Consider the following 22,882-nt stretch of genomic DNA (forward strand, 5'->3'; position numbering starts at 1 on the left):
ATATGCTATCTATATATATCTATTTTTGTTTCCCTTTTAGGCAAATTGGTGGAGCAGAGAAAGTATGAGAATGCAGCTGTACTACTAGAACAGTATGCTGAGGTATTCTATTATTTGTTACAGGTTTCCTTTTTCTAATGTTAAAGGCTATGTAAATCTCTGAAAGGCCATTTTTTTCATAAAAAGTTAATTGTGTTTGGTGTAACTTTGTAAATACTACTTTATGAAAAATTAGTTTTTAGTTTTTTTAAGATTCAGCTGCTCTGTATTCTCTATACAGAGCAGCTGTATTTAGCGCTATTCACTGAATCTGTCAGTCCCGCGGACCTGACTAGTTCAGTCTCTGACACGCAGGATCCACCTGTCATCGATCATATCGAAGTTATGAATTTAGATGTGCTAGTTTACACGTGGATCCTGCGTGTCTGAGACACACAGGACCCGCTGTCACTGAGCCCGTCAGGTCCGCGGGACTAACGGATTCAGTGAATAGTGCTAGATACAGATGCTCTGTATAAAGAATACAGAGCAGCTGTATCTCAAAAAGTAAAAATTATTTTTATCAAAAAGTATTTACAAAGTTACACCAAACACATTGATATACACACAGATATATATCCTGCCATATATCCTGATCAAGGTCCTGCTGAGAGGACTGAAACGTAGCAATTCTTTCATGGGTTAAATATAGCACATTCTTTTTTGCAACTACTTTTGGAGTGCTGCGATCATTTCTTTTTTGCTGTATCTAAAGGACCGTGTGGATTATGGTCAAGTACGCATAGCACCATATACTCTGTACCTTTTGAAGTGCTGCTTTTTTCTACTAACCTGTGTGTGTATGTATATATATATATATATATATATATATATATATATATATATATATATATACATATATATATGAAAAAAAATATTTTTTTTTTCTTCCCCCCCCAAAAAATCAGGGCAGCACTTACATAGATAATGAAAAAGTGGTCAATTTTGATCACCACATACCTGTGGTGAATAAAACTATCCACTTTTTCACTATCTATGTAAGTGCTGCCTTGACTATTTTGGATTATATATATATATATATATATATATATATATATATATATATATATATATATATATATGTGTGTGTGTGTGTTCCAGATAATAGCACTCTGCAGCCCCATAGAAATGGAGCATTGCTCAAGCATGTTCAGTTCCGTTCTATTCGTATGGGGGTCCCAGTGTCGGGACCCCACAATCAGATGTTTATCACCTACCCTGTGGATAGGTGATCAATAATGAATATGGAAAAAAAACCTTTTAATCCATTCATATATTGACAACATAGCTCTGTTACCTTAAATACTGCAGTAGTGTATGTGAGGGACAGGACGCAAAAAGTATGGTCACCTTAATAATGGTAGATTTATCTTTAGGATTATGAAGAAGCGATTATTTTACTGCTGGAAGGAGCTCTTTGGGAAGATTCCTTACGTTTGGTAAGACATTTTGCTAGATCTCTATGAACTACATTGTCAAGATTATGAAAACTTAGAACTCTTCCCTCCCCCCCAAAAACAAGAAGAGTAATGTCAACACAGTGTGTCCCCTTTTTAATCCATCACTGATGGTGTAGCAGTGCAAATAATGTAGCGTATGCTTTCAGAGCGCTGCACGTACTCTTGTTCTGATGTGTGCTATGTTTTATTGAATCCACTGACTTTTTTGAGTATTTTGGCTCTCAGTATACACCTAATAATCCATAATGTTTAATCATTTGCAATGTTTGGGTCCAATTATGCCATATTTAATGGGTTATACTGTAACTGCACATTCCAAATAGACTTAAAAAAAATACTTTCATCCAATAGCAGGGAAGAACCCTATTAGCTATGTTCTACTCAAAGAGATATATTATTAATCCACTGGACACCAGAGATGATATTAACCCATAAGTCTCCTGTAATACCAGTGGTATTAATATGTATCCACAACAATGTTGTTATTGCCAAATAAACATGATGGAAATTATTATTTTTATCTAGACCAGGGATACTCAACTATTTTTAGTGAATGTCTTTATCTGGGTCTGCCATTAGTTGAACACCAACAGTAGGCTATATTCATACAGGTCGGATTTGCCATGGGCAATTCCGACCCGTGGATCTGCGGCAGAAATCCCCTTAGAGAGAGTGCCCACATTGCCCCTTTTATAGAGAGTGCCACACAGTTCCCCCTGTAGATAGTGCCACACACCCTTCTCCCCTTGTAGATAGGGCACCCAAACAAATAAAGACTTACACTTTACTTACCTAGCCCCGTTCCCACGTCCGGCCTGCAGCATACGAGAGGGATTCTGTCCCAGGGTCTTATTGGCTGCAGGGTTAATGTGGCCTGTAGCCTAGTGAATGGTGTATCAGGGAGCTGATAGCTCCCTGCTCCACCATAGTATTCAATTGTATCTAAAATTGAATATGGTAGTCTCCCAGGAATTCACCCAGCGACGCCACTGGTCCAGACAACTGGCATCCACGGTCCGCCATCTGAACGCCCCTAATCTAGGCACAAGCAATGTTATTTACTTCATCGTATATACAAGAGGGAACATTAGACAAGTGGGGTTTCTTTGTAACCCCTTGGGCCAGGAATATTACTAAAATGACTGGACTAAGGAATAGTGATAGTGATTCTTCTCCTTCAAAGTTTTTTATTAAAAAAAACTGTACAGAAAAAATTACTACTAAAATGCTATACACCCTAACGAGCAGTGTTTAAAAAACAAACACCACTGGCCCCAAAAACATGTCTAAAACACCTCAAACCTAAACGCTTATTATGTAGACATTCTTATATTTCACTATATAGTTTCAACTAACATCAAGCTGCTTTATTTTAACCAATGTCCTAAAAATTCTGTATGTCAGACCGTCCGTAATGGTATGTACACTTTAAGGGTTACTTAAACTCTTTGGCCCAGATTTTATTCATTAGTAACTATATATTTTTCCCCTAGATACACAAACACAAACGTCTTGATATAATAGAGACCAATGTGAAACCTGCAATAATAGAAGGTAAATAACCTCATATTAAAAAAGCTTGAACCACAGGTTATTACCTATATATTATATAGTGTGTAATAATGATAATAACTTGTGTCTGATAATTTCTTGATACAGCTAAAAAGAATCACATGATATTCCTGGAGAGCCAGAAAACGATATTCATCCGTCACAAGCTGCGTCTTTCTGTTGTAAGAGACCTGAAAGAAAAGGCACAACAAGGTTTACTAGGTACTACTGTGAATGTCGTGTTCTGTAACTATTATTAATGATCTTTGGGGGGTCCTAGCAGTATGACATTTTGTGATCAGCTTATTGTCAAGGTAGCATTCTAATATGGTGGGATTGTCCAAAGCGGAGAACCCTTTTAGCTATAGAAACTGATCGCTTTACACTGGCTCTCCAATATCTCTCTCACAAGTTGAAAATATATTAATAATGTGACTGGGCTCCTTCGTTTGTAAAAGGACTCCATGGCTGGACACTCTTGGGCTTGCCACTCTAGTACTGACGCAAGATTGTGGGTATAACTATGCCTTTAGCATTGACATAACTGAATGCGCTTAAGGTGATGTAATGCTCTTGTGTATGCCTCATTGTAATGCGTGAATTTAGTACTTCAGTCAAATACTTAGTTTGGAGGGGTTGTATCAGAATCGGCAATTATCACCTATCCACAGTATAGGTGATAATTGTCTGATTACTTCTGGGACCCCCACCGATCGTGAGAACGGGGGTCTCGAACCTCCTCATTGCACCGCCCAGCAGTGAGGAGGAGCTTCATTGGGGAGCGGAGGTCACGCACGCGTCTACCGCTCCATTTAATGTCCATGGGACTGACCTAAATAGCAGTGCTGTACTTGTCTGTTTCTGTCATTCACATAGACTTTGAATGGAGCTGCAGTGTGCATTCTAGACCACCGCTCCAGTGGTGGGGCCCCCAGCGATCAGACAAGCTGATAGGTAAGGTGATAAGTGCCGATTCTGGGACAGCCCCATTAATGTTTTCCTTGTACTAGGGATGCACGATGCATCGAAACTTCGATACTGTTTCGATACTCTGCATCCCCAAATGGTTCGATACCGCTATTTCCTGTATTTCGATACTGAGCTGCGCGGCCGCACAGCTAAGTATAGTAATACATGAATGTATGAGAGCGAGGCTGCGGCTGTGTAATTCAGCCATTGCTCCGCTCCTGAGTCCTGATAACAGGATGATGCGATGCGGCCAGCGCTGCACTAATGAGCGGCGGCACTGAAGACCGAACATGGCGGGCGCTCTACAAAACACCCCCATGTTCTGTCTTCAGTGCCTGAACCGCCGCTCATTAGTGCAGCACCGGCCGCACCTCCTCATGCTGACCGCGCACGCACTTCCTGTCAGGAGCGGGGCAATGGCTGTATTACACAGCCGCAGCCCCGCTCTATAACGGCGGAGATCAGAGAAACCTCTCATCTCCGCCGTTATTCCCCTGAATGCTGCCATCAAAGCGGACTGCAGCATTCAAGGGAAAATGAGAAGCTGGATGCCCATGGATCGCCTCACAGGGAATTCCTGTGATGCGATCGAGGGCCATACCATATATGGCCAGACAGCTCAGGGTCTATTGACGGACCCCAGGACTGTCTTACCATATTTCTTGTTGTTAGGGCATACTGAGGTATGTCCTAACAACTGCCTGTGTACTATCCGTCCACAGGCTAATATACTGGCACATATCTGATATATGTCAGTACATTAAAGTTTAAAAATAAAGTAAAAACAAAGTAATGTTAAAAAAATACACATACACCTTTTTTTACAATAAACATTAAAATAAGTCTCAATACATAAAATATACATATTCGGTATTGGCGCGGCCGTAATAACCTGCACAACAATTTTTTTGCATCATTTATGATGTGTACGCTGTAAAAAAATAAAATAAACACTGCCTTCTTTCACTTATTAATGTGAGGCACAAGGTGTGATGAATTTAACCTCCATGTGCCTCACACTAATAGTAATTAACCCCATCATGTACCTCACACATTAACCCATTATGACTGAGAAACATGGGGTTAATTAGTATTAATGTGGGGCACATTCAAAATTCGTCACACCTTGCGCCTCACATCAGAAAACGGAAGAACTTTTTTTTTTATTACCGTTGGCAAAGTATCGAAATTGGTATCGAAATCGCAATACTAAGTATCGGTATCGAAATCCAAATTCTGGTATCGTGACATCCCTACCTTGTACTCTGCTTGGTAAAACATTTTGTACTCAAATTTTATTGTGTGGGGTATTTTATGAGACTGGCCGGTCATATAAACCTACTTTGCTTTGTGGTGTGGATATGTATCTATGTATTCATACTTCTCTTCTGGCGCTGTACAACGGGATTGAACAAGGGGGGTGTTTTTGGTTGTATTTTATCATAAATTAAAAAAAAAAAAAAAACAGTGGATGCATTTGCACCCTCTAAATGACTCCCTGATACACTAGAATATATGGCGGCTCCCATCCTCTCGGATAGACTGCATTGTCCAGCGTGCCCACAACACTTTCATGGCATTTGAAACAGGTTTGGCAGCAGTAAAATGATTATTTTTTGAGCCTTCTTGGTATTGCTGACCGGTCGAGAAAGATTGCTACTTGTCCCATCAATTGAGATCATTTAGGGTATGTGTACACGATAACGTCAATTACGTCTGAAATTACGGAGCTGTTTTCAGGAGAAAACAGCTCCTGCATTTCAGACGTAATTGCTCGTACTCGCGTTTTGCGAGGCGTCAATTACGGACGTAATTTGGAGCTGTTCTTCATTGGATTCAATGAAAAACTGCTCCAATTACATCCCAAGAAGTGTCCTGCACTTCTTTGACGTGTCTGTTTTTTTACGCGCCGTCTTTTGACAGCGACGCGTAAAATGACAGGTCGTTGGCACAGTACATTGGCAAACCCATTGAAATGAATGGGCAGATGTTTGCCGACGTATTGGAGACGTGTTTTCAGGCGTAATTCGAGGCGTAAAACGCCTCCATTACACCTGAAAATAGGTCGTGTGAACCCAGCCTTAGAGTGGTCAGTCTCTTGATCTAATAACTTGTGTCATACACAGATCGCAACCACAGCTCTGTCCCCAACATGCTTTTATTTACAGATTGTCTTTTATCCATCTGTATTGACTCGTCTCTGAAAGTTACTTTTTGCACATTCCTAAAAATGTCAACGTTCAAAAAGTTGTGAAATAATAAAATTGCTTTTTAAATCTTTTATTTTTATTTGTTAGATGATGAAGTCCCAGGAGGTGCAGAATCGGACCTGTTCTCTGACACAAGCAGCATTATGACTTCGAGTGATATGAGTGGAAAATATTCTCACAGTACTTCAAGAATTTCCTCGTAAGTTATTAAATTAATAATATGTTAATGTTCATTGACTCAGCTAGTGACTTCATCCTCCTCTATGTAGGAGATCATCAAAGAACCGTCGAAAAGCAGAACGCAAAAAACACAGTCTGAAGGAAGGTAGTCCCCTAGAGGATGTGGCCCTTCTGGAAGCACTGGGAGAAATTGTCCGTACAGTCGATAATATGAGAAGTAAGTCAATGAAAACTAAGTAATAAACCGTGTGAGAGATCAGAAGTACAGCATGGCTTAGTATTGAGGTTAAAGTGTAACTCCAGCTTTGTGTAACAATTCCCATAATGCAGGACTTGTTTTCTGTAGTGTTTTCACAGTATATTTTATAACTTGATTGTACTGAAGAAATATCATAGCACACACTGCATGTTGTCCTTGCTGTTCATACATGAATTCTGTGTGCGGCTCATGTTGATTAGAATAGTAGCATTGCCGCAGAGGCTCCCGTACTGAATTCAGAAGCCTAGAAGACCTTTTATGAAGAGCATGCAGTTATAAACTATATTGTAAAAAAAACTACAGGAGGAAGGCCTTGCATTATGTTAATGTTTACATGATTGTGGAGGTACACTATTAACCCCTTCCCCCTGCTTGCATTCTGGGCCCTAATGACCAAGCCATTTTCTAAATTTTTCCATTGTCACATTCGAAGAGCTCTAACTTTTTTATTTTTGCGTCGACATAGCTGTTTAAGGTCTTGTTTTTTGCGACACGTCTTGTCGTTTTTATTGGTACCATTTTGGAGAAGATGCGACTTTTTGATCACTTTTTATCACATTTAAGTCAGGATTAACAGAAAACAGCAATTCTTCCATAGTTTTTTTTATTTTATTTTTTACGGCGTTCACCGTGCGGGTTAAATAATGTAATCGATTTATAGTGGGGGTCGTTACGGACGCGGCGATACCAAATATGTGCAACTTTTTTGCTTTATTGTGGTTTTTTTTTTTAATAGTAAAGCAGTTTGTAAGGGGAAAAAGTGGGTTTTTCATTTTTTTTTTATTTTTTTCACATTTTTTTATATTAACTTTTTATTCAACTTTTTTTTACTTTTATACTAGTCCCACTAGGGGACTTCACTATGCGATCCTCATTATAATACACTGAAATACTTTTGTATTGCAGTGTATTATTGCCTGTCCGTTTAAAACGGACAGGCATCTGCTAGGTCATGCCTGCGGCATGACCTAGCAGGCATTCCTTACAGGCAGACCTGGGGGCCTTTATTAGACCCCCGGCTGCCATCGGAGACACAGACACTCGGCGATCGTATCGCCGGGTGTCGGTGGGATGAGAGGGAGCTCCCTCCCTCTCTCCAAAACCACTCAGATGCGGTGCACGCTGTTGAGCACCGCATCTGGGGGGTTAAACGGGTGAGATCGATACTAATATCGATCTCACACGGCAGAGCAGTGACGCTCCCAGCCCTCAGCTGCCTCTGGCAGCTGAGAGCAGGGAGATTTGACAGCTCCCTGCTCTGTTTACTTCTAATGCAGGGCCGTGGAATAGCGGCGCTGTAGAATAAAGCCCATTAATGACCGCCGTGAAAAGGCTTATCGGCGGTCATTAAGGGGTTAATGACTTATATTAAACATTGTTGCTCTTGAATAACGGACGACTGGTACAACTCAGAGTTCTAAGAAATGTTTCTCCAGCATTGTTATTTCATGGGGAATTCAAGTAGTTAGCAATTTACAGACCTGTCTGGAGAACTGACAACTCCTCTTTAAAGAAAAAGTTCAGGATTGACTGCCATGTGTGTGAAGATGTGTTTCAACAGAGCTCCACTGGCTACTTCTGAAATCTTCTCCAATCCCCCTCTCACATCCCACTAGCGGACACATCCTCGATACCACTACACTTCTCACCCCCTGGAGAACGTTTTGAGATCCCTCTCGCCTGGATCGGTGAGTCGGGCCACCCACGCGGCTTGAGCCCCGGGCTAAGTTTTGCTGCGGCGAGTCATTGCGACTGACCCTTTTAAGGCACCAGTCGCCTGTGTGTTATTGGAGCAGTAGTTTGCCACTACCTGTATTCAGCACCGAGATGCATTCCTACAACCAACCTCTACATTTTGCCTGGTGAAATATGGCCTTGTGCGGCCTAAATCAACTGCTAAAGCACCGACCTCGACTAGCCAGCGTAACACACTGAATGGCCGGAAAGGGGACGAGGTGCTTCTGCTACCCTCTGCCTTTTAGCAAACACCGCTCACCATGGCACCAGCATGTGACAGCCCTACATCTTTGAGGCAGTGCATGTCACTGTACAGTAGCGCCATTTTAATTGGGCCCGACGCTCTACAAAGAGACTACCCGCGCTCAATACCAAGGTAGTCCTACCATCTCTCCCTTCAGCCACTACATGCACCTGATTGTCTAACCTTTTCACCTTAAGCTGCTTGCACTGGTATAAGACTATTTTGGGACCTATGGTGAAGATACTGACTAGCGTTGCTAATACTGGCCTAGACCAGCAAGTTACATAGTTGGTACGGTTGAAAAAAAGACACATGTTCATCAAGTTCAACCAAGGGATGGGAAAAGGGAAGGTAAACATTTCTACACATAGGAGCTAATATTTTTTTTGTTCTAGGAAATTATCGAAGCCTTTTGTGATAGCCATCTAATGTCCCTGCTGTGACCAGCTCCTGCGGTAGGCTATTCCATAGATTCACAGTTCTCACAGTAAAGAAGGCTTGTCGCCTCTGCAGATTTGAACCTTTTTTTTCTTCAGACGGAGGGAGTGCCCCCTTGTTTTTTGAGGGGATTTTACATGGAATTGGATTTCACCATATTTTTAGTAATATTCATATATTTATATAAGTTAATCATGTCCCCCCTTAGTTGTCTCTTTTTTCAAGGCTAAATAGGTTTAATTCTTTTAATCTTTCCTCATAACTTAGATTCTCCATGCCCTTTATTAGCTTCGTTGCTCTTCTTTGTATTTTTTCCAACTCCAGGGCATCCTTTCTATGAACTGATCTGCATATTCTAGATGAGGCCTCACTAATGCTTTGTAAAGTGGTAATATTACATCCCTATCCCTGTCCCACGAGTCCATGCCTCTTTTAATACACGACAATATCCTGCTGGCCTTTGAAGCAGCTGATTGACATTGCATGCTGTTATTTAGTTTATGATTTACACGTACACCCAGATCCTTCTCAACAAGTGAATCCCCCAGTGTAGCTCCCCTAGGACATATGATGCATGCAGGTTGTTGGTACCCAAATGCATAAGTTTACATTTATCTACATTAAACTTAATTTGCCAACTGGACGCACAAACACTTAGTTTGTTTAAATCAGCTTGCAATTTACGAACATCTTAGACTGAACAATCCTACATAGCTTGGGGTCATCTGCAAAAATAGAAATAGTGCTATTAATCCCATCCTCTATATCATTAATAAAGAAGTTGAATAATAGTGGTCCCAGCACGGAACCCTGGGGTACACCACTTATAACCGGGGACCATTCAGAGTAGGAATCATTGACCACAATTCTGGATACGGTCCTTGAGCCAATTCTCAATCCAATTACAAACGATACTTTCTAAACCTATAGTCATTAATTTACCTATTAGACGTCTATAAGGGACAGTGTCAAATGCCTTTGCAAAGTCCAAAAACAATATATCCGCAGCGGCCCCTTTGTCTAGGCTTCTTTTCACCGCTTCATAAAAATAAGTTTGACAACTTCTGTCCTTAGTAAAACCGTGCTGGCTGTCCCTTATAATACAACTTTTTTTGTCATGTAATCCTGTATATAGTCCCTCAAACATTTTCCCCACGATGGATGTTAAGCTAACTAACTGGTCTATAATTACCAGGGGAAGACCTGGAGCCCTTTTTGAAAATAGGCACCACTTTTGCCCTGCACCAGTACGTTGGCACTATACCAGTCACTAGAGAATCTCTAAATCTTATGAAGAGGGAGACTGAAATAACTGAACTAAGCTCTTTAAGAAGTCTAGGGTGTAACCCATCTGGTCCCGGGGCCTTGTGTACATTTATTTTATTTAGCTTGGACCATATCTACATTCAGCCAATTCAGTATATCAACTAATATATAACCAGCACTGGCACCGGCTATATCAGCTGCTCTTTCTTCTGTTGTATATACAGAGCTAAAGAACCCATTTAGTAACTCTGCCTTCTCTTGATCCCCTGTGACCAACTCCCCATTATCACTATCTAGGGGTCCTACATGTTCAGACCTTGGCTTTTTTGCATTTATATACTTGTTTTTTGGGGATTTGTTTTACTATCCTTGGCCACCTGCATTTCATTTTGTATTTTCGCTGATTTTATTACCTTTTTACAAATTTTATTAAGCTCTTTATATTTTACAAAGGCTGCAGATGTACCCTCAGATTTGTATTTTTCAAATGCCCTTTTTTTGTCATGTTTTGCCCTTTTTACAGAAGGCGTAAGCCATGTGGGGTTTAATTTTAGTCGTTTATACTTCTTGCCTATAGGAATAAATTTTGCACGATAATTACCCAAAGTAGATTTGAAAATCTCCCATTTATCATTTGTACCATTATTTGACATTAGTTCTTCCCAGTCTATATCCTGAATTGCAGCCCTCATCTTGGGGAAATTGGCCTTCTTAAAATTAAGTGTTTTTGCCCTCCCAGCCTGTGTTTGTTTTTTACAGTAAAGGTAAAATGTAACCATATTGTGATCACTGTTACCAAGGTTTTCACGAACATTGACATTCCCAACAAGCTCAGCATTCTTAGAAATGCCCAGATCCAACAGCGCGTCCCCTCTAGTCGGGTCTTCCACAAACTGGCCCATAAAATGTCTCCCCTTTGCAGTTGAAGCCGAACCATAATGCCCATTAATATACCAGTAATTAAAATCTCCCATTATCACTACAGTACCCGCCTGTGCAGCTCGCTCCATCTGTTTATATAGCTGAACTTCCATCTTCTCAGTTATATTGGGGGGTCTATAGATTACACCAGTAATTTTTTCAGTGTTTACCTCCCTTCGTAGTTCCACTCACAAGGTTTCAACCTCCTCGCAATCTTCACCCACTATTGTCTCTTTCACACTCCCCTTCATATCACTTCTCACATACAGACATACACCACCACCTTTCCTGTTTGCCCGGTCTTTCCGAAACAGTGTAAAACCCTGTAGATTTACAGCCCAGTCATGTGAAGAGTCTAGCCATGTTTCAGCAACACCAACTTTAACTTGCCTTTGTTTTTCACTTTCAGTATCCGAAATGTGATTTGACATTATTTGGGCATTTTTATTTTCATTGCTGTTTTCTAACAAAAGTATCTCCCTATCCTGTTGTCAAGTCCTCTCCCCACAGTCCGTTTCTCCCCCCACCAATATAGTCTGACCCCTCTCTAACCTGACTACCCCTTTATTTTCTACATTGACCTCCCTCCTCAGCCCCTGTTTAAATACTCACCCACACCTGCTAGAATTCTCTCCCCCAGCACAGCAGACCGCCTTCCATTTATATGAGAATCATCTGCAGAATACAGTTTGTACCCCAATGAACACTCAGCCCAGTGCTCTAGGAACCCAAAGCCTTCTCCTCTACACCAAGACTTAAGCCATGCATTTAACTCCCTGAGCTCCCGCTGTCTTTCCTGTGATGTGCATGGCACAGGCAGTATTCCTGAGAATACAACCTTGGAGGTCCTTCCCTTCAGCTTGTAGCCTAGTTATTTAAAATTATTCTTAAGGCTCCTCCACCTACCATTTATTCTGTCATGGACCACGACAGCTGGATCATCACCAGCCCCTCCCAGTAATTTATCCACCCGTTCCACCACATGCCGAACCCTGGCACCAGGGAGACGCCAAACCATGCGGTTGAGGCGGTCTTGGTGACAAATTATTCTATCCGTCTTCCTGATTATAGAATCCCCTACAACTACCAATTGTCTTGCCTTACCTGCATTTCCATCCCGCCGACTACTAGCTGTTCTCCCGGCTGTTAGGGAGATCAGTATCCACTAGGGCTGCCATTTCTGAGACCGACATCCTCGCATCATCACCCAACTTGGCAATTTTGCTTGGAATATCAGAAATAGGATTGGCCTTCCTTTTCTTTGATCCCTTTCTACTGCTCCTAACCACATTAACCCAGCTACTTGCTTGATCCTGCTGACCCATGTCTTCACCCTCCAGTTCTACCCCACTAACTGCTTGCTCCGCAGTCAGCAGCATGCTCCGCTCAAGATTCTTATCCGTCCTCAGTGTTGCATTTTGCTCCTCCTGATCTCTAATGCGAGCTTCCAGGTGAACAACCTGCTCACATCTGCCACAGAGGTGTTCACCCTGGAACTCTGGCTCCAGTCGTGCATACATATGGCAGACTGCACTGAAGAAATCTCCAATCTTGCTATCCATTATCCCAGTTACAAAAAAAAGTGAACAATTGTTAAAGTAAAAGAAGAGTACTTACAGGGGCTTTAACTTCACTTGATATACAAACCACTTGTTTAGCCACCCAAAACAGCAAGCTCTACAGAGGCCTGAGGGCTAATTTATACCACCTGGGAGCAGTTAACCCCTTCCCTAGTCAGCTGCACAGCAGGACAGAAGCTAAAGCCTGGGACTTTTACTAATACCAAGAATCCTGCCACACTTCTATTGACCCCCTAAGACCTACCGCCTCTCATACAAGGCTTTCATCTCTTCCTTCACTTGGAAGCCGAACTTCAATGTTTTTTGGATCTATCCTGGTATAGATCCACTTGGGAACTTTGTCCTAATTAGTGCATTATTGTTTACTCAATTTAAAGGGCCATGCCCTATTTTTTTTTTCTGGAAAACTGCACTGGTTTTCTACACTTTACTAATCTCACAAGTCTCCTATTTGGACTGTTATAACCTAGACATGTGATATCAACCCTCCTCTCTGGAGCAGCCACCCATACCACACTGTCCATCCGTATCCTGGTCAAGATTGGGCCAATCCGATCCAGGGATACATCTGGGGCCTCTAGAGGCGGCAATTTAGACCATTACATACATAAACTACTCCCTCAGGTCACTTACCCTCCCATCCTTGCTCTTGGAGATGGGTCTTGTAGAAGGCTTTCATTGAAACGCCAACAGTATTGAATTGTATTAGCACAGATCTCCAGGAGTTCTTTTCCAATAACACAACACAGGATGTCTCCTCCCTGATGGTTTGGGAAACCCATAAGTGCCTTATTAGAGGAACGGTCATTAAACATGGCGCTCGGCTTAAACGACTGAGGAACTCTCAGTTCACAGACTTACTTTCCAAGATTGGTACATTTGGAGAAAGCTCATAAACGCTCCCTTGCGCTTCAGACTAAAATTGAACTCTGTCAACTTAGAGAACAGCTTAAAAACTTGTCCCTTTTCCACGCGAAAGCCTCTCTGGCTAAATGTCGTCGTCACTTTTTTGTGTTTGGGAACAAGCCAAGGAAAACTTTGGCTCGAGCCCTGCGCCTACAGAGGGCACGCTTGTTTATTACCCACATTTCGGATGAACACGGACACCTTCCAGCCCTATTACTCCACGCTTTATAATATTAACCCCCCCCCCCTCACCAACAGGCCCTTTCTAAGCGGCAAGTCTCCATAGACGATTAACTACAATCTTCAGGCTTTCCCACTCTCCCCCAGGATTATGTCTCGGTTCTGGAAGATCCTATTACACTTCCTGAACTCGAGCTCGCTATTAAAGAATCCCGTACGGGAAAAGCCCCAGGTCTGGATGGTCTCATGTTGTCATACTACAAAACCTTCCTGCCTGACCTACAAACTCATTTTCTCTCTGCCTATAATTCCCGTGGAACAAATCTTACCCTCCCTCCAAACTCAGAGCCTACATTTTAGTTATCCCCAAAGATGGTAAAGATCTCTCCCAACGTTCGAACTATGGACCCATTTGCCTCCTGAATGTGGACCTTAAATTATTTGCTAAAATCCTATCTACCTGTCTTACCCCCCTACTCCAACACATCATCTATCGATTAGGTTGGATTCATGCCCACTAGAGAAGCTAGAGACAATACTACTATGGACATTACCTTTCCACCTCCCCTGTCCCGGCCGTTCTCCTGTGCGCTGATGCCGAAAAGGCCTTTGATCGAGTGGATTGGAAATTTCTTACCCAGACCTTGAAGCACATAGGACTTGGATCCAACATACTCCGATGGATTTGATGTTTATACCCACACCCATCTGCAGCAGTTAATATTAATGGCGTACACACTGAATATTTCCCCATCACGAACGGTATCCGTCAAGGATGTCCCCTCTCATTTTTATCCTCACGTTCGAGCCTCTCCTCAGACGTATTAGACAAAATGCTGATATTACAGGAGTCCAGGTTGGTGACACTAAACATAAAATTTCTGCATACGCCGATGACCTTTTATTTTTGTTATCCAAACCGTTAATTTCTCTTCTTAATCTTATCTCTGAACTCTCTCAATATATCTCTCATATTCCTTGCTCTTTCTTCAATGTAATTGCCTCCATCTTCTACAAATTTGTATGGAATAATAAATCGGCTAGAATTTAAAAGTCGTTACTACATAGAACTAAAAGACATGGGAGAATTGGATTACCCGATGTTTATGCCTACTACAGAGCCACTCATCTCAACAGGTTGGTAAACTGGCATCGTAATGCTGATACCAAACTATGGGTCCCACTGGAATCGCGTTTTTGCTCCTCCCCTCTTCAGATTCTGCCCTGGTTACCAGATTTTTCCTTACCCTCCCCATCCCATCCCACCATTTCACCCACCTCGGCAATAATCAAAAAGTCTACGGAGGACAAACTTCTACCCTATCCTTCTCCTTTGCTTCCGATATTGGGCCATCCCTCTTTCACACCAAGCCTGTCGGAACCCGTATTTGAGAGATGGGCATCCTCTGGCCGATTTCGGGCCACTCATTTTCGGGAAGAGGACTCTTGGCCCTCACTGGAGTCTCTTAATTATACTTCTGACCCATCCCTGGGATTCTGGAGAGCGAACCAACTCCATTATTTTCTTATCTCCCTTCCATCCCCATCCTCCTCCTCCTGTTCCAACACACCATTGGAAACCCTCTGCGCTGCTAAGGGTTCAGTACGACATGCCCTGTCCTCCATTTATGCTATGTTGGTGTCCCCTCTGACGCAACCACCACCTCCCTTCGTGAGCAAATGTGAACATGATTTGAACTTGTCTTTCTCTGACTCTCAATTAACGGGACTGTATGATCTCACGCATGGGTCATCTATATCTAGTCGCATCCAGGAAGCAGGATACAAACTCTTATCACGATGGTACTATGTTCCGTCCAGACTTTGTCATGTTTCCCAATGTCTCCTCGCACTGCTGGTGATGCCTGTCTGCTGAGGGTACCCTCCGGCACACTTTTTGGGACTGTCCAGTGTCGTTACCTTTTTGGCAGGAAGTATGGCGAATAACCACCTCTTTTACTGATTACATCATTCCTTTCACTCCAGCTGTCTTCCCGTGATGTGGTTCCATGTATCTAGAATGATGGATCACCCCCCCCCTCCCTCCCTTTTATTTAATTTTTTTTTTAAACCCTCCAGAATCCATTCTCTCAACAATCAAACAGGTTTTAATCTAAATTCTGGGAGATGCTTATGAAGATGAGATGTCCCTGGACAAAGCTCACAAACCCCTCAGGCTGAAACCCAAACCTTCAGACCCCCCCCCCCCATAGAAATGTAATGTGTAAAAGTTTTAACTCGCGAGTTTGGGACGATATTTTGATGATCTCCAGAGAGAGAGATCGTTTTTGCGCACCTGGTCGCCCATTGAAGTCTATGGGTGCGTGAAAACCACGTCATCCGTGTGCTGTCCGTGTTTCACGCGTCAGTTACAAAGAAATGCAGAGAAATAAAAAATAAAGTGCTTGCATGGACGTGAAAAACTCATGCCAAACACAAAGCCCACTGATGGCACACGGACATGTGTAGGAAAAACACTGCGGTTTTTTTACGCGCACAAATCGGACACGCTCGTCTGAATGTAGCTTATGTCTTGATTTGCGTGCCCACCCCTTCCTTCCACCCAGCTCTGAACGACCTTAGTACTCCTCTCCTCACAGTTGCCAAGCTAATGATCCCCCTTAACTGGAAATTTAAAGAGCCTCCTCAATAGAAAGGTCTATGAGCCCATAGACCTATTTCTCAGCTTTCTGAGAAACAAACAAAGCGGCTCACCCGAGCATATCTGCCGCTTCATTTTAGTGATTGCTGGGGGTCTCGGTGCTTAGACCCTAACGGATCAAAGCTTCTGACATATTACTATGACATGTCAGAAGTTTATTGAAAGTCTAGTTACCCTTTAAAGAGGCTCTGTCACCAGATTTTGCAACCCCTATCTGCTATTGCAGCAGATAGGCGCTGCAATGTAGATTACAGTAACGTTTTTATTTTTAAAAAACGAGCATTTTTGGCCAAGTTATGACCATTTTTGTATTTATGCAAATGAGGCTTGCAAAAGTACAACTGGGCGTGTTTACAGTAAAAGTACAACTGGGCGTGTATGTGCGTACATCGGGGCGTTTTTACTTCTTTTACTAGCTGGGCGTTCTGACGAGTATCATCCACTTCTCTTCAGAACGCCCAGCTTCTGGCAGTGCAGACATATAGCGTGTTCTCGAGAGATCACGCTGTGACGTCACTCACTTCCTGCCCCAGGTCCTGCATCGTGTCGGACGAGCAAGGACACATCGGCACCAGAGGCTACAGTTGATTCTGCAGCAGCATCGGCGTTTGCAGGTAAGTCGATGTAGCTACTTACCTGCAAACGCTGATGCTGCTGCAGAATCAATTGTAGCCTCTGGTGCCGATGTGTCCTCGCTCGTCTGACACGATGCAGGACCTGGGGAAGTGACGTCACAGCGTGATCTGCCAGAAGCTGGGCGTTCTGAAGAGAAGTGGATGATACTTCTCGTCAGAACGCCAAGCTAGTAAAAGTAGTAAACACGCCCCGATGTACGCACATACACGCCCAGTTGTACTTTTACTGTAAACACGCCCAGTTGGACTTTTGCAAGCCTCATTTGCATAAATACAAAAATGGTCATAACTTGGCCAAAAATGCTAGTTTTTAAAAAATAAAAACGTTACTGTAATCTACATTGCAGCGCCTATCTGCTGCAATAGCAGATAGGGGCTGCAAAATCTGGTGACAGAGCCTCTTTAAGAGACTTCCTGTCTCCCTTTCCCTCATGCTCTAGGTGTCTACCCCTTCTCTGACTTTTTCTGATATAACATATCTTTTCTCTGATAGCATGGTACCATGTATATACGGTTTTAATATTTATTTACTATATATTTTTTCTTTTCCTTTTGTACTTTCTGTTTGGTATGCATTCACAAATTGTCTTACCATTTGAGATCCTGCGTGATTCTCAGTGATGCCTTTCTTGTATTCTTTCTGCCAAGTTACTGTTTATTCATTTAGTCTCACATTTTTTTATTTTTGTATTTGTGAAACTCTTTGAATAAAAACAGAATTTAAATAAAAAAAGATAAGAAAAAGTTCAGGATTAAAAAGTCGTTTTCCACGATTAGAAAAAATAATAATTCTGCTTTATTTCTATTCTGTTTATTGGCCATGTTTGGAATCAACCATGGCTGCATTTGGCCGCATTTTAGTGTCCGTATTATGGCCATAAGTTCTGACCTGACCGAGGGTCTAAAGACCTGTAACTAACAGCACCAGAGATCTATGATCGCTTATATGTGGCTGCATTATAGCCGACTAAATGAGTCCTTAGAAAGTAGCATCCCGAAAAGTAAAGTTTGAGATTAGAAAGTCATCTGGTCATATTTTGTAGCCCGAAAACGAAGGTTCTTTTTTTAGTCTTGAATGCCAGGCTTATGCTCGTGTGACGCACCTACGTGTAGAGATAGACAGAAGAGCAGATCGGTCTGATGCTGACCAGACATTAACTCATGATAGGGAGAACTGTTTATTAGTATGGGATTACATATGCTGTGTTATGCACATGATATATACATGAGTGTGTGTTACTTGGGCTCAATGATGTCGTGGAGTGAACATATTTATAACAGGAGGGGCTGTTCTCTCATATGATTAGTGATCTGTAGCTTGGGTAATGCAGGGATGACACCGCTTCTTTCACTGCCCTCAGAGTATTCCATGAGTTCACAGGTTTCTATAGCAGCAACTCCAATGTGGAAACCGTTCTGCATTCAAGAGTATAGTAGCCAAACTGAGCTCTGTGATAAGGTGACATGGAAATTATTATTCTGGTTCTTTGTCATTTTACAATAATAGATTTGTCTTTGTGACTGCTAGATCCAGTTGATAGCAGCCCCATAGGCACATGTTCTGCCACCAGGAAATGGTTGTAACAGAATCAACAATTATCACCTACCCACAGGATAGGTAATAACTGTCTGGTCGCTGGGACACCCCAATCCGTCCGTTCTAACTGCTCGACCACTGCTCTATTCAATGTCCATCTCGCTGCAGTCGAGCAGTGCGTTTCGCAATCGGTGGGGGCCCCAGTGATCCACAGGATAGGTGACTATAGTCGATTCTGGGTGTACCCCTTTTAACCCCTTAATGACCAGCCTATTTTAAACCTTAATGACCAAGGTATTTTTTACGTTTTTCAATCGTCGCATTCCAAGAGCTATAACGTTTTATTTTTGCGTCGACATAGCTGTATAAGGTCTTGTTTTTTGCGGGACAAGTTGTATTTTTAATAGCACCATTTTGAGGTACATATTATTTATTGATTAACTTTTATTAACTTTTTTTGGGGGGGAATAGAAAAAAAACAAATTTCGCCACTCTTTTTCGCGTCCTAAAACTACACGTTTACCGTGTGGTATAAATAACACAATAACTTTATTCAGCGGGTTGTTACGATTGCAACGATACCAAATTTGTATAGATTTTGTATGCTTTACTACTTTTACACAGTAAAAAGCTTTTTTTTTTTTCAAAATTATTTGTTTTTGTGTCTCCATATTTGAAGAGCCATAACTTTTTTTATTGTTCCGCCGATGCAGGTTTGAGGGCTTTTTTTTTTGTAGTTTCTTATTGGTACCATTTGAGTAGATGCGACTTTTTGATCACTTGTCAGATTTTTTTTAAAGTCAGTATTCACAGAAAACAGAAATTTTTCCATTTGTTTTTTATTTAATTTTTTACGGAGTTCACCGTGCGGATTAAATAATGTAATAGCTTTATAGTCGGGGTCGTTACGGACGCGGCAATACCAAATATGCGTAACTTTTTTTACTTTATTTTGTTTTTTTAATAGTAAAGCAGTTTGCAAGGGGAAAAAGTGGGTTTTTCATTTTTTTTTCAAATTTTTTTTTTAAATTAACTTTATTAAACTTTTTTGTTTTACTTTTTTACTAGTCCCACTAGGGGACTTTAATATGCGATCATCCGATCAATATTATAATACACTGCAATACTTTTGTATTGCAGTGTATTACTGCCTGTCCGTTTAAAACGGACAGGCATCTGCTAGGTCATGCCTCCGGCATGATCTAGCAGGCATTCACTACAGGCAGACCTGGGGGCCTTTATTAGGCCCCCGGCTGCCATCGGAGACACAGACACTCGGTGATCTTCTCACTCCGATGCGGCGCACGCTATTGAGCACCGCATCTGAGGGGTTAAACGGGTGAGATCGATACTTATATCGATCTCACATGTTGGAGCAGGGACGCCCCCAGCTCTCAGCTACATCTGGCAGCTGAGAGCAGGGAGATTTAACGGCTCCCTGCTCTTTTTATTTATTCTGATGCAGTGGCGTAAAAAAAAAAGGCTTATGCATCAGAATAAAGCCCATTAGTGGCCAACGTGAAAAGGCGTATTGGCGGTCACTAACGGGTTAATATTGGCACAGGTCAAGGGCTGTTCTGAGCGGTCATAGTTTTGACGTTTAATCATCAAAAAGATCATTGTTCTTATGAAAGAAAACATTTTGACAAGCATAGGAAGTCTTGAAATAACAATACATAAGGAATATGTTGTTCTCTACTGATTTCTTTGTGTTTATATAGGTGAGGTGAATAATCTTTTGAAAGTGCTTGTCCTGTTTTTTTATGATATGGACGCTAAGGAAATGCAACAAATTTATCACGAATTGCTCCAGATGATGGAGACTTCAATACCAGACATCTGGATTCCATGTGCACAGCCAAATGCTGCAGCTCCGGTAAGCCCAAACTTTGCTTAAATGTTGAGACAGACAATTTTCGATTCCAAAAGCGATAAAGTTTTTTTTTTTTCCTGTCAATATAGCCGTATCAGGGCTTGTGTTGTGCGGGCCGAGTTGTATTTTTTAATATAATGTATTGAGAAACTTTTGAAAATGTCGTGGGATGGAATTGAAAAAACAAGATGCAATTCCACCATAGTTTTTTGGGGTTTTATTTTTACGGCCTTCACTGCGCTGTAAATTTTACGAGGTTCAAGATAATTTCTACCCAAAATGTAAAATTGCCATATATTAACTCAAAAGCTAGAGCTCCAACTGATGATGAAACTGTGACTCGGGCCTTATTCACATGAGTGTATTTCACGTCAGTGTGCTGTCCGTTGCCTGAAACTCACTGCTTGTCCTATTTTGGTGCGTTCTTGCGCCCTACTCAGCCCATTGAAGTCAATTGGTGCGTGAAAAAAACGGACAGCACATGGACGTCATCCGTGTGCTGTCTGTGATTCACGCAACAGATGCTAAAGTGAGAAAAAAAAGTGTGAATGAGGCCTTATGGTGGGATAAACCTTGCCTCACTTTTTTTTTTTTTTAGTTGCAGCCTTTACCAATAATGACCAAGAAATAGGGTAACTGACACGTACACCATTAAATTTTGCCCGTGGCAACAAAAACTTCTTGTAGTTTATAGAGCATATTCTTTCGTGAAGCGTAGACCAGCGAATAAAAACCAAAAAAGTGTCAACCTAGCCTTACTTCTAACCTGAATAAAGATTGCATGTTTTGGTCCAGTTTTAAGGGAGAATTACATTGCCATTTTTTTTTTCAGGTTTTAGGTCCTTATTCAACTGCTAATAGCATAATGTCGTCTTATCAACAACAGACAACACTAAAGCCAGCGGGGCAAGGTAAGAATCCAGACTACCAGTGTTTGACTTTATCTACAGAAAAGCACCATTGTTTATGGCATTCAGTCGTGCTCATAAGTTTACCATATTTTCCGAAATTACTAATTCTTCCAGGAATATGTAAATTGGTTCGCTTAAAGGGTAACCAAATGTTTGACAAACTTCTGACATGTCATAGTGACATGTCAGAAGTTTTGATTGGTGGGGGTCCGAGCACTGAGACCCCCACCAGTCGCTAAAACTAGCAGCAGAAGCACTCAGAAGTGGCAAAAAACGCTTTGTTTTAGCGACTGGTGGGGGTCTCAGTGCTCGGACCCCCACCAATCAAAACTTATGACATGTCACAAGTTTGTCAAACGTTTCATTACCCTTTAAGAATATTGGTCAGGTGAATCTATTTATCACAGGAATATTTGTGTATTCTTTTAATAATCATAATAACTGAAATTGCACATTGCCCTGATAAAGTGTATGCACCCCTGGGCTGATCATATACTCAAGTTGACACAAACCCATTGAGATGGCAATGAAGGGTATGTATTGATTCCTATACCATGTTTGATTGTAATTGGGTCCTGTGTATTAAATGTTTAAGGGTTTCTCAAGAGCCAAGAAACTCCAAAGTGTAGCTAAACGTTCAACAAACTTCTGACATGTCAGAAGTTTGTATTGGTGGGGGTCCGAGCACTGAGACCTCCACCAATCGCTAGAACGAAGCAGCTGAAGCGTTTGTATGAGTGCTCAGCCGCTTCGTGTCCGTCTTTTTCCGGAAAGCCGATGTATCTAAGTGGCTGAGCGCTCACACTAGTGCTTCAGCTGCTTCGTTCTACCGATTGGTGGGGGTCTCAGTGCTCGGACCCCCACCAATACAAACTTCTGACATGTCACTATTACATGTCAGAAGTTTGCCGAACATTTAGCTAAACTTTAGATTCCTCCAAGCTGATTGAATGCTTAAAGAACCTTCAACGGATCTGCGAGCAAATGTCATTCAATCTTCTAGATCAGGAAGAGGGATATTCAAAAAAAAAAAAAAAAAGATATCCAAAGACTTGAAAACGATCAATCCGCTCTGTTCAAACTCTGATCAAGGAGTCCAAAATGATGCGTTCTGATAATATCAAGTCACAGTCAAGTAGACCAAGAAAGATTTTAGGGCCAACTTGCCGAGAAAACTTGTCGGAATGCAAAGAAAAACCCACACGCAACGTCTACTGAAATACAGGCTGTTTCAGCGTGCACAATAAGGAGATACTTGAACAAAACCGGACTGGATTATAGAAAAAAAAAAAACCGACACCATACAACGGCCGCCTGCAATACG

The 22,882-nt window shown here is 41.7% G+C and overlaps 1 protein-coding gene across 1 annotated transcript in view; it reads left to right on the plus strand.

The window, feature by feature from the left end:
- Nucleotides 1–22,882, plus strand: part of ELP1 (elongator acetyltransferase complex subunit 1) — a 96,540-nt gene that overhangs the window by 71,240 nt on the left and 2,418 nt on the right. Inside the window, exons 29-36 of the mRNA XM_075862789.1 lie at nucleotides 41–102; nucleotides 1,416–1,478; nucleotides 2,993–3,053; nucleotides 3,159–3,272; nucleotides 6,317–6,428; nucleotides 6,499–6,626; nucleotides 20,496–20,650; nucleotides 21,480–21,558. Coding sequence (XP_075718904.1) covers nucleotides 41–102; nucleotides 1,416–1,478; nucleotides 2,993–3,053; nucleotides 3,159–3,272; nucleotides 6,317–6,428; nucleotides 6,499–6,626; nucleotides 20,496–20,650; nucleotides 21,480–21,558 — 774 coding nt within the window. The remainder of the gene's footprint in view (nucleotides 1–40; nucleotides 103–1,415; nucleotides 1,479–2,992; nucleotides 3,054–3,158; nucleotides 3,273–6,316; nucleotides 6,429–6,498; nucleotides 6,627–20,495; nucleotides 20,651–21,479; nucleotides 21,559–22,882) is intronic.

Source organism: Rhinoderma darwinii, chromosome 1 (assembly GCF_050947455.1).
Source record: "Rhinoderma darwinii isolate aRhiDar2 chromosome 1, aRhiDar2.hap1, whole genome shotgun sequence".
NCBI classification, from domain to species: Eukaryota; Metazoa; Chordata; class Amphibia; order Anura; family Rhinodermatidae; genus Rhinoderma; species Rhinoderma darwinii.